We start from the raw sequence: 18,990 nt of genomic DNA, 5'->3' as shown, positions 1-18,990 counted from the left end.
GTTCCCCACCATATCCAGTAAGGGATGGAGTAGAATGAAGTAAAAAACTTGAGTACCTCAGCCTTCTCCATATCCTGTGTAATGAGGTCTCCCATTTCCTTCTGGAGAGGGCCCACATTTTCCCTAGTCGTCTTTTTATCACTGATGTAGCTATAGAAGGTTTTCTTGTTGCCCTTGACATCCCTGGCCAGATCTAATTTTATCAGGGCTTCAGCTTTCCTTATCTGATCCCTGGCTGATTGGACAATTTCTCCATATTCATCCCAGGCTACTTGTCCTTGCTTCCACCCTCTGTAGGCTTTCTTTTTTATTTGAGTTTGTCCAGGAGCTCCTTGTTCATCCATCAGGCCTCCCGGATGGGTTTTTTTTTACTTCCTCTTTGTTGGGATGCATTGCTCCTGAGCTTGGAGGAGGTGAGTCTTGAATATTAATCAGCTTTCTTGGGCTCCTCTTCCCTCCAGGGCTTTATCCCATGCTACTCTACCAAGCAGATCCTTGAAAAGACCAAAGGCTGCTCTCCTGAAGTCACAGGTAGTGAGCTCGCTGTGCACCCTCCTTGCTGCCCTAAGGATCTTGAACTCTACCATTTCATGGTCATTGCAGCAAAGGCTGCCCTTGAGCATGACATTTCCCACCAGCCCTTCCTTGTTGGTTCTTTATCCCATGCTACTCTACCAAGCAGATCCTTGAAAAGACCAAAGGCTGCTCTCCTGAAGTCACAGGTAGTGAGCTCGCTGTGCACCCTCCTTGCTGCCCTAAGGATCTTGAACTCTACCATTTCATGGTCATTGCAGCAAAGGCTGCCCTTGAGCATGACATTTCCCACCAGCCCTTCCTTGTTGGTTACAATAGGGTCCAGCATAGCACCTCTTCTCCTTGGCTCCTCTGTCCCTTGGAGAAGCAGGTTATCATCAACGCATTCCAGGAACCTCCTGAATTGCTTATGCCCTGCTGTGTTGTCCCTCCAACAGGTATTGGGGTGGTTGAAGTCCCTCATGAGGACCAAGGCTTGTGATTGTGAGGTTCCTCTTATCTGTCTATACAGGGCCTCATCCACTCGGTCTTCCTGCTCGGGTGGCCTGTAGGAGACCCCCACTCTCATGTCACATGTCATCTGTCCCTGCCCTCCCTTTAATCATGACCCATCCCAGCTCTCAGTTGGCTCCTCATCCGTCCCCAAGTGGAGCTCTGTGCACTCCAGTTGGTCATTGACATAGAGGGTGACACCCTCTCCTCATCGCCCCTGCCCGTCCTTCCTAGATAGTGTCCTTCCTAGCGTCTGTATTCTTCCATTCCACTCATTCCCATGACACTGTAGTCATAGTAGCCATCCCATCATGTCTCCATGATGCCCATAAGATCACAGCCCTGTAGGCATGCACGCATCTCTTACTACTTGTTTATTCCCCGTGATACATACAAAAGCATAGAGGCTTTTAAGTTGGCCCTCGATTAAGCTGATTTACTGGCTGGAGTGGCTGGAATTCCTTTGTGGTGCTCTTCAGGTGCTGTGATCCTTCTCCAGGCTCTGGGCATCTATTACTGGCATCAGACTGGTAGGAGTGGCGTGGATTGAGGTTCCCCTCCCACAGCAACTTTAGTTTAAAGCCCTCTTCACCAGCTTGGCAAGCCTATGACCAAAGATGCTCTTCACCTTCTCTGATAAATGGACCCCATCAGTCCCCAATACCTCCAATAGACCAGGTTTCCGAAAGCAAGTCTCATGGTTTAAGTAGTTGAAGCCCTAGCTGTGACACCAGTCCTGTAACCACTTGTTGATTCACCAGGTTTGACTGGCCCTTTCAAACCCCTTCCCTTTGACCAGGAGGATTGATGAAGAAACTACCTGTACTCCAGAGTCCCTTAACCCTACTCTCAGGGCGGCTTCATGATACGCCTCAAACTGCTCCTGGCTGTATCACTGGTGCCCATGTGAAACAACAGCAGTCTTGCTCTTTCCAACAAAAACTAACTTTCTAAATAACTTTCCTGGGTCCTTTGCCTATCTCCTTGTACATGGACAGGCCAAGCCATCTTCCCAAAGACCATGCAGATGATAGGTGAATGTTTACTGTAACGCTACTAGCAAGTACAAGCTTGTGCTCATGAGATGTTTGTAGTGAATTCAGGATGTCATATGGAATTGTGGTTCTTCTAGATAACATATTTATTTTTCAAGTACCATATAGCCAGTAACATTGTTATGTTTCCTGACAGTTATAACAAAACTATTGATGCTTATATTGATTATTCACTTCATACTCTTAAAGCTTTTTAATACCTTTGCATAGGTACTACCCCAGTGTGTTATAATTTGGGTCAGTTACTGTGTCATATTAGTAAATTCTTGTTTAGTTTGCTGTTTGCCTATGTCTTCAAGACAAAGTCTAGAACTGTTTAAAATAAGCAGAAATGTGAAGATGTCATCACCCAGAATTAAAGGTACAAGGATGGTGAACAAAAACAGGGATGACTTATTGATCTACTGTTTCTGCATTAAAAATGTCTGTAATGTTTATATGAATTTGTTACTTATATACAGATTGTTTAATTTCCTGCTACTAAGTGCTACACTGCACTTCACATACAGTAAATCAGAGTTGATTAGGTGAAATTGTGCTTAAGTTATGCATAATGAAGTGTTAATAGCCCTGTGATTTTCTAGGGTTTCAGTAAGTCATAATATACTTATAGTATATAAGTCATATATACTTTTGTTCATAAAATATATATCCAAAAAACATACGACTTTTACAGTTGTTACCGCAACACACAGATGTGACTTAATCCAGAATCTCAATATCAGATTTTCAGATCTTCTTGGAAAAAGATTGCTGATGACTTACCAGTAATGCAGAAGCTGTCGTCTTTTAGCTGATAGCTTATTGCTGGATGTCCAGAATGCAGCACGTTACAAAACTTGGAAATATGTCATTGTGCAGAATAAAAAGTAATAGTTCTTTTTAAAAAAGTTCTGCTTTGACACAGAGAAGTCACCTGTCTGTATTACAGGAGTACGTAAAATTAGGGACGCAAATACACTGATAGTGTTGTCTTCTCTTCCCTTTTTTTTCCCCAGTGTGGCTGATCTGAAACACGCAATTCAGACAAAGTATAAGATTGCCATTCAGCACCAAGTACTGGTTGTCAATGGAGGAGAGTGTATGGCACCAGACAGAAGAGTGTGTAGTTACAGTGCTGGAACAGTAAGTGCATACTGCATTCTTCATCTAAACTGTCATTTATTGGGGAAGAAAAAGATGTTTTATTGAGGGATTTTTAAGTATTTTTCTTTAGTGTACTGTTTGCTGGATTTCTTTGCTTTGAGCAACAGGTGTTTATGTATTCAGCTTACACATGTAAATTTTAATTGTTCTTAAGAAACGTGATGAAATAATTGGTGATTGAATGGTATGTTGCCTTTACTCAGGGGTTTAATTTTCTTTTTGAGTGTAGGATACCAACCCAATTTTTTTATTCAACAAAGAAATGATCTTGTGTGAACGTCCACCAGCTATCCCCAAAACCACGTTTTCAGCAGAGAATGAGATGGAATTGAAAGTAGAAGAATCTCTCATGATGCCTGCAGTGTTTCATACGGTAGCATCACGGACACAACTTGCTGTGGTAAGTAAATTCTTACTGTACTTGCACACCTTTTTATATGTCAGAGGGGATAAATTATGAAATAGTTTGTTCAAAAGACAATAAGAATGGCATATAAGTGGTGATGTATTCTTCAGAACCTTTGTCTCGAAGTTTTGAGGTAGGTATTGAAATGTGCGTGCTTGTTCAGCATGTTCAAAGCTGCTTTCAACAGCATCTTGTAATACAGCTTTATGGATGTGTATGTTTACAGCATTTGCAAAATACAAGGAATCTGGTTGTTTTGGACCCATGCCTTATTTTCAGTGTCTTCAGTCTGCTTCAACCTGAAAATGGAAAGGTTTGTTACTTTGGAAATGTTGTTAACCCAAGTAGAAAATGAGCAGTAGAATTTTTAAAAGCACCTTGCCAAGCTTCTGTTTCATCTTATATGTCTAAACAACTGGTGAGGAATTAATAAAGCTAAGCTTGCTTTTCCTAAAATTCAGGTATTTTATTATTGAGTGTTGGCTTGTAGTTGCATAGAAAGCAAACTAGTCAGAATTACAAATTGATTATTTCTGTATTGTTTTGACAGGGCGAACTAGTTCCCTGCAACAGGCCAGTAAGATATCAAGTGTACATGCAGTAGGAACGGCTGCGTGTTCAAGAGAAACACAGTGCCTTCAGTAGCTGGACTGATTGCTTTTCTTCATGTTAGAAAATACTGCCCTCATTTTCTTTCTCAAATTTCACATTTAAATGCATTAAATATTTTTCATGTCTCTAAAGATTACTTAAACTTCCAATGGCTGGGAGTGGGGCAACGGTTATGTGTAGCACTTAACGCAAAATGAATAGTAGTATATGTTTTTAGCATATTGTCACTGAAACCAAGAAACTTTATTACCAAGACAACTTTAATGAAGTCCAAAAAAATATTTAGCACTTAAGTGACTGGTTTGTAATACTGTACAGCTGAATTCAGAGAAAAGTGCTTGCATGTAGTACCGGGTTTTTTGGTTTTCCCCCTTGTCCTCCTGACCTGACAGCAGAGGGAAAGTTATCCTGAATAATCTGACCTTCACATACTGTCTGATTTAAGGCAAGGATTGAGTCCAGCAGACTTTCTTTCTTTCTCCACCACCTGTTGACAGCTACTGCTGACTTAGTAAATAGGATCTTTAGTTATTAGGGATCTGTGAATCATATGATCTGTCATATGGAGAAGAGTGGATATCAATGTGAATTCAGCTCAGAGTGGGAGGTTTTCATTTGTGCTCCTTGAAGAGTGTGAGGATTCTGGTTTTAGCAGCTGAAACTGAAAGTGCTTTAAAAGCATTTTTTGTGAGATGTTAAGAGGTTCTTATAAATGTCAGCAAGACTGGTAACTGTTAAATGGTTAACATTGATTTGATATGAAAGGGGGGCTGTAGTAATTACTACAATCCTCATATTTGTGCTTTACTTAAGGTAATGGAAGTTAAAGGTGGTAGTACCCAGTCTCATGTTTCTCATTGTTGATATTTTATCTTCTTTCTTCATCCCATCCCTGATTTTTGTGGTCTTGAAGTTTCTTAGTTCTGGTTTTGGTCTGGTGAAGTTAGTATACACTGATAGAACAGATTTAATCCCTATGGAGTAAGCTTTTTATATTACAGGAGTTTTATTAAAGAATACCTCTACTTAGACTTGAAAAGAATTGTTAGTGCTACCTTCTCCCTTGGTTCTGAATGAAGTATTAATATGCAGAGCAAGCAATTTTATTGCAGTATTTCTACTTTTAAATTAATTATTTAGATCTTTACTGGCTTGTTCTGGTGGCAAGTCTTCTGTAAGTGAAGCCTGTTTTTCAGAAACAGTCTTAAAAGTCTCTGCTTGGAGTACAGCTTTTACTGGCCAACCGGAGAAATAATGTTTAGCTAGAGACTGAAAAGTTTACCTCGAGAGAGTGATTCTGAGATGATTTGCAAGAAGAAAATAAATCGCTCCATACTTGATATTATTAGATTGGGGGAGGAATTTAGTATTTAAAGATCTTTAAACATGGATCTAAGTAGAATGCAAGTTTTATTTCTATTTCAATTTCTATTTAAATCTCTTTATTTCTATTGAAATCTCAAAATCATAGGCTCTGCTAGGCTGTGAAAATGCAGAATGACAAAACCATCCTGTATATGGTGAAAGTTTAGTAAATAGGCTATAATTACTTTAGATGTACCAAGGTGTGAAAACTGTATAAAGGAGTATTGCAGTATTGCAATAAAGCAATTTTTCATGATGCCTGCTTGAAGCCTATTGAGGAGTAATTCAGAAGATACTGAGGAAGGACTCGGAATGTGGTTACAACATTAATCTTCTTCAAGGTTCACCATAAGCCTCTTGGCTGGGTGGAAGAGGGAACATGGGATATTAATCCTTCTCAAAGTTGATTAAGATCTGTGGAGAGCTAGAAAGGCTCTGAACCTCTGTAGCTGTGAGACTGATGCATCCAAAGCCACACTGCATGAGAGATGTCCTGCAAAATGGGCATGAAAAATCTACCTTATAATGATCCAAGCTTTTTCTTTTTTATTTATTTTAGAGACAGTAACCTGCTTTACCAGAAAAGCAGAGTGGCAGTACTTGATGGAGAGTTTTTGCCTGTTGTAATTATTCAGGGTAATTTATTTAATTAAATTTAATATTTACTACTAATACATGATAAAAATGTTTTGTATTAGGGAAATAAAAGCTACAATCTAAATCATTGGTCATGATAAAGTCCTACCTATTCTTGTCAACAGCAAGAAACTGTGACTTATAACTATGTAAAAGTAGGGGAGAATATTTGATAGCTAGCAGTTTCTATTTAATTTGGTATCTGTTCTGCCCAGAGGATATACAGTATGATTTTTAAATCCAAACTTGATATGAAATTGTAAACAACATAGGAAATAGCAGCCATCTCCTAAGCAATTTTTACTAACTTATCGTGCAAGAGGTCTTGGTTATTTCTTGTCCATCATACCTTACGTCTAACTTAGTAATAGGCAAACTTGTGTGGAAGATTATGAATGTTTTGGGATGTGAAAAATTTTATTTCTGTCTTATTTTTTCATCATTTTAAGCCTGTCTGAAAACTGTTGAATTTAATCAAGTTTTTCTGGCATCTGTGACTTGAACTGTATAGTACTCGGTGCTATGCTCTAGAACTGTATGAAGGGTGGTTTTTTACCTTACCTTATTTTGAACCTTATTTGTACTGTAGAGAAAGGTGGACAGGTATTTCTGATTCACTCTTTCTGATACATACTTTCTACACTCTGGTAGATGGTCTCTAGCCTTTTTCACAATAACAGGTAGTTTTAGATTCTTCTTTAAGAAGTATTTTTATTAATCCATGCCTTTATTTCCTCTCCATTGTTTTTTATTGATTTGAATTTTGCTTTTGCTTTCTGCATTTTTTTGACATAATTTTCAGATATCCTTAGTTACTATTCAGGTATAAACAAAAGTCATCTTTTAATTCACAGTGGAGGCCCTGGCATTGTTATAGCCTTTTGTCCATATATGTATAGGGTATAGGTGTATGAAAAAGCAGCCTCCTCGCCCCCCCCCCAACTGAAACTAATTTCTTTAACTTATATGTAGCCTTTTTAAGGTTTTAATACCTTCTAACCAAAAATCATTCCTGTGGGGAAACTTTTTACCTCCTCTTTGGTTTTCCGTGGTACTGTGATTATCAAGTCAAGATATCTCAATTTTTTTCTTTTTTTTCTTTCATGGTTTTAACATCTATACAGATTTTCTTAAGTTCCTGTTGATTAGCTGAGATCTCATTATGTAGAATTCAAAATACAAAGATTCGGTAGCTTTAAAGAAGCTATGTCTGTTACCTTAACTTGTTCCTATACCAATTAAACTGCAATTCTTGCCATAGGTTTTGTCATATGTGGCACAATGTTTTTGTTTTATAAACTTTTTTATCAGATCCTTTTTGGTCAGTGTTTGTTGCTTACCTTTGAGATGTCTGTGCCTAAAGGGTTACAGCTTGCCTTTTTACAACTAACCTGGTTTCTCACCTCTCTTCGAGTTCAGCAGTTCTGGCCTTGAGCTGCAGTATGTGGACAATGAGGTGCACCGAGTGTTTGCAAAAAGCTACATACACACCAGTGTAGGAGAAGACAAACTGTTCTCTACACAGCACATTGCACAATAAACTATATTGTGTGAATCTGGTCTAATCTTGTGGTCTTTTAACACTACTGCTTAAAATAATTTCATGTGGCTTAGCCTTTAGGAAAGGATTTCCGCCCCCCCCCCAACTGAAGCTCCTGTTTTATTTGTCCCAGAAGAAAGATATTGGAAACTTGAACTTTTTTGTTAGTGGATATGTTTTACATTTCATGTGATACTGTAGCTGTCATCATCAAACTGTCAATTCTGGTCAGTTTTTCTTTGAGAAATGGGAATGAGTAAGATGAGAAACTGTGTGGTCATTTAATTTGGTTGCCTAAAACTATGGCTATAGTCATAGTACCTAGATGCCTCTTGGTTTAGTTCCAAACGCTTCACAATACTTAAGCCAGGAAGTGTAGTCATGCTTCCTGAAAGCTGTGTATCTACTATTTAGAGAAATGCTCTTTTGCTTCTGCTAGAAAGCTGTTTTGAGACTCTCTGGAAAAGAGTTACTTTAAAATTTTAATGTTCTTTAAAGCATTGTAATGTTTGTAACAATTGCGTAGCTAAATTAATGCTATTCATTCTTTTTGACTAAATTATTAGTCTAATAGCCAGACACACTTCTAGCTCCTCCACAGAAGTCCAGACTTCTTTGTAACTCGGATTAGCAATGAATATAATAATGTTTTAAAGTAATTGAGCTGCATGGGGTTAAAACTGAGTAGGTTTTAGTTTACCCTAAGTTATACCAAAAAATCTACCCTAAGGTATACCAAAAGATAAGCATTTGTTTTTGTTGGCCTTTGTAACCAGAACTGTTAGATCAAGTTTTGAGAAAATTCACCAGGAGGAAAAGGAGTTCGGTGGCTTGGAATCAAGCTAGTAGAAGTTATCACTTACCTTGTGATACCACTTACCATGGTTTGATTCCCTGGCTGTGGTGGTTTATGTCAGTTTGTTGGTGGTTTTTTTTGGTGATAAATTCTGTCACTTGACTTCTCCAAGCCTGCTTTTAATGTCAGAGTGAAGAGCTAGTAAAAACAGTACTGAAGAAAAAGTCATTAAGCTATGACTTGCAGAATAACTTATTCTGTATTATGCTGATGAAATACTTTCTGAGTATGTAATAAGTTGTGAACTGTGTGGACAAATGTCCAAAGGATGCAGTCACCAAAAATGACCAATATTAAAGGAGAATGGAATACTCAGCTGTCTAATGAAAGGAGAGAAATTGCCATGGAATATCAGTCTCCCTTACAGTGAAGTTAACTGTTACAATTACAAGTTTTAAAAGCTGCACTCTTGAAGAAACTAGTAGCTTTGATTTTTTTTTTTTTTTTTTTTTTTTTTAGTTGGAGGTGTATGAATTGGAGATAATGGTCTTGGTTACTAATTTTGGTAAGCAAGATAATGGTTACCTTTTGTGAAAGCATTTATTTGCTGTTACAGTGTATGGGAGTGTGTAATTTCACTTTCAGGGATCTTCTTTGTTGGCCTGAAGTTGATTTTTTTTAGGGTGACTGAAACCTACAAGGAGTCCTTTTTACAGGATTTCAGACACATGGCAATAGAGGACTTTGATGACTTGTTTCCTTTTACCACAGGGTTGTAGAGAATGGAAAGAACCCTGCATTTCCTGAGAACTTTTGTTCTTTAGAGGTAAGTCCAAAGATCACTTAAGACAAACAGACCTTCCCCAGGTTTTTTCATTCATATGAACAGAATTATGACAATAGGATGCAAAGACAAAGTCTTGAAATGGATGGGAAATACCTTACTAGTTAATTTCCGTTTTAGATAAAATGTACTTTGTTGCTTCTACTGATTTTGGTTGAAACCTAATAATAAATAAAAGTAACTATAATCAGAAGAATCACCTAAATTTACATTACAATGACCAAAGGAAATAATTCAAGTAAACATTCTGTTAAAGTACCCAGCCAAAGATAAAAATCTTTCTCATGGGTTTGAGAATTTCTTCACAAATTAAGAAGTAAAGGTGGTTTTGTTTATTCTTGAACATAACAGAAAGTTGATATTAGCCTGGGTTTGTCTAGTCTTTTACTGGTAGTGATGCTTCTTGAGGTTCACATCCAGTGGAATGGTAAAGCTGTCAGTGTTCTAGGTATGCCAGTGTAGCTGAGTGAGATGGATGTGATGGGTGTTGTCCCTCAGGGGTCCGTATTGGGATCAATACTCTATCTCCATCAATGACATAGAGGGATTGAGTGCACCCTCATCAACTTTGCAGACAACTGCAAGCTGAGTGGTGAGGTTGACACGCCTGAGGGACAGCATGCCATCCAGAGGGACCTGGACAAGCTTGAGGAATGGGCACATGTGAACCTCATGTGGTTCAACAAGGCCACAAGGCATTGGAAACAGGCTGCCCAGGGAGGTGGTAGAGTTGCCATCTCTGGAAGTGTTCAAAAAAGTGTGGATGTGGCACTTCAGGACATGGTTTAGGGTACATGGTGGCGCTGGATTAATGGTTGGATTTGATGATCTTGAAGGTCCTTTCCAACCTAGTGATTCTGTGAAATGCAGGGTCCTGCACCTGGGTTGGGGCAACTCCTGGTATCAGTACCGTCTGGGGGATGAAGGGATTGAGAGCAGCCCTGCTGAGAAGGCCTTGGGAGTACTGGTGGATGAAAAGCTGGACATCAGCCAGCAGTGTGGACTCGTAGCCCAGAAACCCAACCGTATCCTGGGCTGCGTCCAAAGAAGCGTGGCCAGCAGGTTGAGGGAGGTGATTCTACCCCTGCTCTGGTGAGACCCCACCTGCAGTGTTGCGTCCAGCTTTGGAGCCCTCAGTACTGGAAAGACATGGACCTGTTGGAGTGGGTCGGAGGAAAGCCACCAAAATGATCAGAGGGATGGAACCCCGCTCCTATGAGGACGGGCTGAGGGAGTTGAGGTTGTTCAGCCTGGAGAAGAGAAGGCTTCAGGGATACTCTATAGCAGCCTTTCAGTACCTGAAGGGGTCTTATAGGGGACAGACTTTTTAGCAGGGCCTGTAGTGATAGGACAAGGGGTAATGGTTTTAACCTAAAAGAGGGTAGATTTTGACTAGATAGAAGAAAGAAATTTTTCATAGTGGGGTGGTGAAGCAGTGGCCCAGATTGCCCTGAGAGGTGGTCAATGCCCCATCCCTGGAAACCTTCAAGGTCAGGTTGGATGGGGCTCTGAGCAACCTGGTCTAGTTGAAGCTGTCCCGGCTCCTTGCAGGTGGGTTGGACTAGATAACCTTAAAAGACTCCTTCCAGCCCAAACTATTCTATGATTCTGTGACATAGCTCTACAAGGCAATTGAAGTTAATTATTATGCTGTGTGAGCCATTGGGTGTGTGCCAATTACCCTTGAGTGGATCTGTGAAAAGTCAATGACAGAAGCAAGCCTGTTGTTAGGCAGGCTTCGTCTTCTGTGCTGGAGCTGGCAACTTTGCTGAGAAGTGTTAGAACATATGTTGGATTGCAGGCGTTTATATGCCTGACATAATTCAGTGTTTAGAATTTATTCATTTAGCAGAGAGCTGCTTAATTCTTTTCTGTGTACAGACATACCAGTTATGTGAAATAAATCAGTCTTGATCCTTCTGAAGTAGCCTGAGGAGGTCTCCACAGAAAGGGAGATGGTAGGAAGAACAAGCCAAACCACTTGAAGATGTATTTCAGTAGTGATGGAATGATAAGAAAGAAATACCTGTGTAGTTTTTAATTTCTTAACTACTTTAAGCTACATAGATACTCCAAAGGAAGCAAAAAAGCTTCACTGCTTCATTTTCTTGCTGCACACCCTCACATTTCAAAAGCAGGGTTGTAGGATTGTCTGAAACAGTGTTTTCTTCTTGACCACTCCATGCAGTATTAAAAAATAAAATAATGGTTTAACACTAGTGCTCTTGTTTCCTGCATTGGTATCTGCTAGTACAGTCTTAAGACTGAAACAGTTCTGGTAGATTCACAAATAGTTACTCAATGTGGTTTGAACTTTGTTAGAACCATCTACTTGGACTCCTTGAATTCAGAGTAGTATTCCTTACTATTTGAATGTAATGAGCTTATTTCATGATACTGCCTAAGGAACCAGCATCAAAAAGTAGTAGAGGGTTCCTGCAGACTCTGTTTGTGTTCGAGTTCATCTATGCAGACTGGTGTGGTTTAACCCAGCAGGTAGTTAAAACAATCACACAGCCGTTCGCTCACCACTGTGCCCAGTGGGATGGGGGCGAGAATCAGAAAAGGAAGGTAGAACTCATGGGTTGAGATAAAGACAGTTTAATGGGATGGGGAAAAATATAAAAGGTAAAAGAAAATTCAAAACAAGTGATGCACAGCACAGCTGCTCACCACCCGCTGACCGATGCCCAGTTAGTTCCCAGGCCACAGCACCTCCCTGCCAAACTCCCCCAGTTTATATACAGGGTATGGTATATGGAATATCCCTTTGGCCAATTTGGATCAGCGGTCCTGGCTGTGCCCCCTCCCAGCTTCCCGTGCACCCCCAGCTTTCTCGCTGGCACGGCAGAGCATGGGAAGCTGGACAGTTCTTGACTGCTTAGCAACAGCTGAAGACATCAGTGTTACCAACATTTTTTTATCCCAAATCCAAAACGCAGCAGTATACCAGCTATCAGGAAGAAAATTAACTCTATCCCAGCCAAAACCAGGACACAGACAGAATTCTACTGCTTGCCCCCACCACCTAGAGAGAATTTCTTTGGCACATGGGATACACATGTGAAAATAGCTGGGAGAATGATAACACAGCATGCTATTGTAATATCTTGTGTATGTGCCCTGAAACAGCCATGTCTCTGTTTAGCTGTACAATTTGACTTGTAGTGTATCAGCTTGCAGGTAACTTTGAAAAAGCTTGCAGGTAACTTTGAAAACATGTTATTTGAAAGCAACTTAGATATATTTTCAGGCTAATGAATTTTGAGATCCATATTAGTTCAGTTTGAGCCCTAAATAGTTCAGAAAAAATCTTTTGTGTCTCAGTATCGTATTTATGACTGTTTTCACAAAGGGATATTTGTTTTCATGTCCACGTCTCCTGAGTATACAAGGAGCTGCAGCTCATCTGACAATGGATATCTTGTTGAATACTTAGATGGCATTGGGGTATTTTTATTTTTATATACTAGTTCCTTTGGGCATGTCTCTGTTATATGACAGATCCTGACATGTATTAGAATGCCCTTCTGTTACATGGTTCCTAAAAAATAAAGACATATTAATGTGTCACTCTGGGAAATACTGTTGTTTACTCTTACTTTTCTAGGAGTCACACTGCTGGGACACAAGCTTCTTCTTTGGTTAAATTTGGGTAAATCACCACAGGTTAGACTCCTAGATACAGAGTGTCAGTGCTGGTCATCGGTAGTGTAACAAGTGATGTCAATTGTAATGATTTTTTTTTTCCCCCCTGCTAAAATTTGGTAACGTTTTACTGCTGTTTTGTCTTTGAAAGTGTTGTGCTGAGGAAACAACCTTGTTAAAACTAAAATCTTAAATTGACAACACTTAGATTCTCAAGGGAGCATCAGGAATGACATCCAATAAAGCTTCATAGAATAACACAAACTTGTAACTTTTGACTTCCATTGTGAGCATAACAAATAGATCTAGCTAAAAAAAGCAAACACTGGCCCCTAGTTAAGAGTATGTCTCAAGGTGGAAAGTCTGGTCATATCAAATCTACTGTATACATTTTAACTGTGCCATACTAAGTGAGTTTGTCCAAAGGAAAATAGAACTGACAAAAGCCTCTACCCAGGGCTTTTAAAGAAACATTTTTGTTCAAAGGTGGGAGAAGCCCGGTTGTTACTTTCCCCAGGAACCTGTGATACTCACTTGAAGGAACTGTATAAAAAGACTTTATGATCAGTTTTGATTTTTGTATGGCTTATATTGTTTTAGTTTTCAAACTAATATGTGGTTCTGCATATGCTCCTACTTTTTGGAATTATTGCCAGTAGTTTGGAGGAAGGCTGACTTCAGGAAGAGAACAGTGTTTGTGAGTTGAAAGTAAAATGCTTGTGTACATTCCTAGGATGTACATTAGAACTCAATGGGAACATTCAGTTACCTTTTCAGCTTTGTATTTTTGGTGTATTTTTTACTATACTTTAGGGTAAAACAGCCTGTTCTTTTCATTCTTAAGATGATAATTGAGGAAGCAGTAATTCTGCTTTTTTATATGCTGTGGAATTTGCCTTTGAGTAACTTGTTTACAAAGTGAATTTAAGAAAATAATAAAAAAAATGTTCAAGTTGTCAGTATTGCATTAGTCATCTTATGTGACTTTAAATTGTATAGACAAACTGGACATAGTCTGAAGAAAGCGACTTGCAGATTTCAGCACTGTCTGGGTGCTGTCCCTGTTGTGATGTTGGTTGGTTTTGACTTAGGAAGTGAGAGCTCATGCAGCAAATAAAATAACTGTTGTATTCAAACTGGAAATCCTTATTCTCATGTGTACAGAAAGTGGCCACAGTTCGGCAAACAAGAAGGCAAATATCATCTTTACTGTGAAGTAATAGAAACTGGTAATAGCTTTTTGATTTCTTTGGAGTTGCATGTATAAATATGTTTATATATTCATTGTTCACCTGCTGATAGCTTAGATTTGATAAGCTATGATTTGAAGGACAGTGGAATTTTGTCATGCTGCTTGAGACAAGGCTTGTACTTCTGAAAAAAGGGGGGGCTGTTCATAACTTTCAGGTTTTGTCAATATTAATTCTGAAATGTTTTGATAAAATGCTCTGAAGTTTTGTGGTTTATTTCAGGAAGATAAGTGTTGTTTGGCTCAATTTTTTGTGTATGCATATGTTCTGCTAACCATGTGTTCAGCAGCAAATGCATTCTGAAATACACTGATGTGCTGGGTTTTTAACACTGCTTTCTCACTGTATTTGTATAATTTGTTTCTCCATTCATGGTTTTCTCACATGTACTAGAGCAGAGGAAAGTTATGTGTTCAGTCCTAGTTTAACAGTATGCTCAACCTGCAAAAAGTAGTAAGATTTTCTTTCTTGGAGGGTAGGTAGATATTAAAACCCAATGTATGAGTATGCTTGGGAAAATATTTTCCATGTAGTATGTTACTGATAAAGTATTCAGCTAAAGGATTTATCGATGACACTTGTTTTACTTTCTCATTTTGCTATTTGACTAGTATGCACTTTGAGGTGGACAGTCTGCTTTCTTAAATTGGAAAACTTAAAATAGTTACCGTTCTACTAGTAGTTAAAACTTTGGAATTTAATATAATAGGCATTGCTGTTAGTGCACTTTTAGTAAGATAATGGTACTTGCCATATGTAGGTCTCTGTTTTAACTGTGCCAAGCTGGGTGGTAATTAAATTCTCACCTTCTTACGGCAGTAAAATGCCTCTGTCTCATCCAGTTCTTTAACAGAAAAGCTTCCATGTTGGTTTGCATATACTAAGTTTCAGGGTGTGTTTGAGAGTTTTGTGAACACTCTGCACTGCTTCTCATCATGTTGCATCTGGTTTACTAATGGAAGACCAATTAATTATCTGCCCTGCTATTTTCCTCATGCATTTCTTCTTGCATCTGATGCACCTGTGGTTCTGCTGACTGATTCTGCAATTCATTGTCTCGTTCTGACCTTCTGCTTGACTCATCAATAGTTTTCTCTTTAATGGAACTTGTTTGCCTGCTCCTCCTGTCAGATTAGTACGCACATTATTATTCATGTATGTGTGCACTGAAATTTTATATTAGCAGCATTTAATTAATTTTATAAGGTTTTTTGGAACGGCAACTTTTGCATGCCTGTTTTGAAGGTATTTCTCAGTAAGTCATCTACACATTTTTTTGTCATCTAATTAAATGTTTTTAAGAATAAAGGAAGTTTCATTATTTTTGGTTGAAGTTAAGGTGTACAACTTTTTTGCATCTAAATTTAACATTTTTATGTTAATATTTTTTCAGTGTTTCACTTCACTGTGATAACTATATAAAACTTTAATAACCTGAAGTGATGTGAGTTTTTTGTTGGATTTTTTTTTTTTTTTTCAGGAAATGTATGAGGTTGCCAAGAAACTTTGCTCCTTTTGTGAAGGTCTTGTACATGATGAACATCTTCAGCATCAAGGCTGGGCTGCCATAATGGCCAACTTGGAAGATTGTACATATTCTTACCAAAAGCTACTTTTCAAGTTTGAAAATGTATATTCAAGCTATTTGCAGTCCATAGATGATATCAAGTTGAAACTTACACAGTAGGTTTGCCATTAAAGCTTCAGCTTCAATCTCCAGAGTTATTATATTTTAAACTTATTTTTTGAGTGCTGCATGTCTGGTGCTAGTTCTAATTAATCAAGCATGTATTTGTTTGATTATGTGTTATGGGGGACATTCTTTCTGTTCTATGCTAGTAATTTTTTTTAACTGACATTTTTTCCTTGTATTCATCCACACACAGAAATCTGTATTGAATTATGTGGAATATTAAGCTTGTTAATGAACAGCTGTTTAAGAGCTGGAGTCATTCCAAATGTGCACTAGAAATAGCTAGAGAATAAATTTATACATTAATCAACCTTTTAAACACATATTTGCACTTTTGAATTAATTGCTCCTTAATACACTTGAGCAGATATTAAGAATGATGGTCTATGTTGAATGTATGAAGTCTTAACACAAACTTCGGGTGTGTATGTATACCTTTGAGGGGGTGGGTGTGTGTATATATATGTGAGTATACTTGTATACACCGCAAACTCTGGTTGTTACTTTAAGGAAAATCTTTGACATTATAGTATTGTATTCCTATGTGTGCTTTGACTAATAGAGTGTAAGTGGATGTTGGATACTTAAAGAAATAAAGCATAAACATGTTTTAACTTAAAAAAAAAAAATTGAACTTCATAGCTTTTACCAAATATATATAAACTCTTCAAAATCTGCAAAAGTAGTCGGCCAGAGGACATTCAGTCTTTGCTAATAAGTATTGGTATCCATGCAGATTGGAAACATAGAAGTCCTGGTTGTGTGTTTAAAAAAAAAAGGCATGTCTCAGGTTATCAAACTGTCCTTTTTTTGTTGCATGGCAAAAGTAAGCTTCCGTGGAAGTTTAGGAGAGTTCATACTCAGCAATGGAAGAGAGCAAAAATTGCAACTTCTTTATCTGTCCTCCCATGATGTTGATACTGAACACATTATTCTGAAAGAGTAGTTAACAAATTAGTTTTGAAGTCTGCTTCAATTCTAAAATAAATAGTACTTCACGGGTAGTTTGTGTTTACATTTTTGATTTTTTATTTTTATGGCTTCTAGATACTGATGCTTTTTTCTTTTCATCCTTTTTAAAAAAGCTTGGGTTCTGCTGTTTCTGTCATGGCCAAGATACCGCTGCTGGAGTGCCTAACGAGACATAGTTACAGAGAGTGTTTAGGAAGACTGGATTCTTCAGCTGAGCATGGAGGGGCAGAAAGTGAAGAAACTGAGGATGGGAAATCTGCTGAATTGGTGCTTTATTCTGATATATCTAAAGTGAACAATAAATCAATGTTAGCCTCATTTTGCAAGTCAGTTGAACATTCAGCTTTGGAAGGCACAGATCCTGAAAATGTAAAAGATGATAAGGAATCTGGTCAAAATGCTAATGTCCAGGATAATGAAACATCAGTAGAATTGAAAGATGATGATCAGCCTTCCTTCAATGTGTCCTTGTTAGACTGGATAAATGTTCAAGATAGACCTAATGATGTTGAGTCGCTGGTCAGAAAATGTTTTGATTCTATGAGCAGGGTAAGTTAACGATTTTTTAAAAATCAATTTATATTGCATTGAATGTTGCTGGCTGTTTTCCAGATGCCAGTGCTTTTGAAGTGATTCAACTTTTTGTAACTGGTTGTTTCTCAGATAACTTTCTGAATGGAGACCAAAGCAGAGGCTGGGGGGGCAGTGGGAGTGTGGGAAGTATTTTAAGAGTTCATGAGTGTTAATAATTTGACCTGTAGGATTTGTTGGATTTTCACAATGAATGCTTGTTATCTTGCTTGTTTCTCAAATAGCCATTGCTGTTGGAAAGCCAATAGCTTCTTGTAGCAGTGATTTTACTTCTTTCTTTGCCTTTTTCATAGAAATTATGCTTGTAATGAATTAAAGATTTTCCTGGACCAAAGTTAATGTTCTTTGTGTTTAAAATACTGAAGACTTTGTTAAAATATAGGACAAATTCATGTGGTTATAGAGCATGTAAATTTATCACAATTATATGTGCATTATTAGCTTATACATATGTGCTCAGAAGAGCCCAACTTGTCAGTTTGTCTTTCTGCTACTGGTAGAATAAAACAGTGCTCACTTTCTTTACTTTCCAAATGACTGTTTTAACCAGTGAGCATTATAACCTTTTAAAAATCTCTTGCCTAGAAATTTCCTTTATTTCACTGTAGCTTATATTTCTTACTTTGTCTAGCCTTGTTTACAAATGCATAAATTTATACTATTACAACTCAATATACCTTGAACAAAGAAAACAATTTCTGTTGTCTTTGACACTTTATTTCCTCCGTAAGGTAGGACTGTAAGGCTGTCTTAGTTATGTCTAAATCCTGTCTGTTGTAGGGAACGTCATGATGCTGTCAGTTCTGCACATTGATTTTTCAATTCTGTCTTAAAAGTAGTTGGAGAATTGGGCTTAATAGTAAGGGCTGCTTAAGATTTTGAGCTGTCTAAATTTTAGTAGTACAGAAAAGTCTAAAAGAAAAATTGGACTTTGCAAGTTTTTTCTTGAGCAAAAACAATATTCAATTTTGTGTGTGAAAGACTTCCTAATTGCTGAAGTCTGAGGCAATCCTTTGTCCTATTTGTTAAGTAACACTACGAGGTGCTTTCTACAAGTTTAAAGCAAGAGTAACAAAACCCAGTAGTTCGCTTGCGAGAGAATAAATTCACTTTGTGGATAATATTAACAGGGCACAAATGTCTCTTAAAAATCAATGTTTTTAGATACAGACACTAAACAGTTGCTTCCTAATAAATTATAGTGATACTAAAGATACAAAAATGAAAAAATAACCACTTTAGAGAAATACTTACTGTAGTTTTTTTGATCAGCTTGTAGTCTTATCTGTCACGTGTTTTAGAGACACTATCTTGTAGTTGTGTGCTTTTCTGTCCTTGCCTTATCTAGTCAGAAATCTTTTGTTTCAGCTATTGTAGATGTTTTGTAATTTAAGCTGATTTGTGTAGGGA

General features: G+C 37.9%; 1 protein-coding gene across 1 annotated transcript in view; it reads left to right on the top strand.

The window, feature by feature from the left end:
- Positions 1–3,079: 3,079 nt before the first annotated feature.
- The window catches only part of RB1CC1 (RB1-inducible coiled-coil 1), a gene marked incomplete at both ends in the record, with an annotated part of 55,861 nt that continues 39,950 nt past the window's right edge, over positions 3,080–18,990 (top strand). The window contains 4 exons of the mRNA XM_010291650.1: positions 3,080–3,206; positions 3,457–3,627; positions 15,805–16,007; positions 17,103–17,538. Of these exons, the coding sequence (XP_010289952.1) occupies positions 3,080–3,206; positions 3,457–3,627; positions 15,805–16,007; positions 17,103–17,538 (937 nt within the window). The remainder of the gene's footprint in view (positions 3,207–3,456; positions 3,628–15,804; positions 16,008–17,102; positions 17,539–18,990) is intronic.

Source organism: Phaethon lepturus, unplaced genomic scaffold (assembly GCF_000687285.1).
Source record: "Phaethon lepturus isolate BGI_N335 unplaced genomic scaffold, ASM68728v1 scaffold8390, whole genome shotgun sequence".
In the NCBI taxonomy this organism is placed as follows: domain Eukaryota; kingdom Metazoa; phylum Chordata; class Aves; order Phaethontiformes; family Phaethontidae; genus Phaethon; species Phaethon lepturus.
Note: the sequence above shows the minus strand (reverse complement) of the source record. Positions and strands in the feature narration are given on the sequence as shown.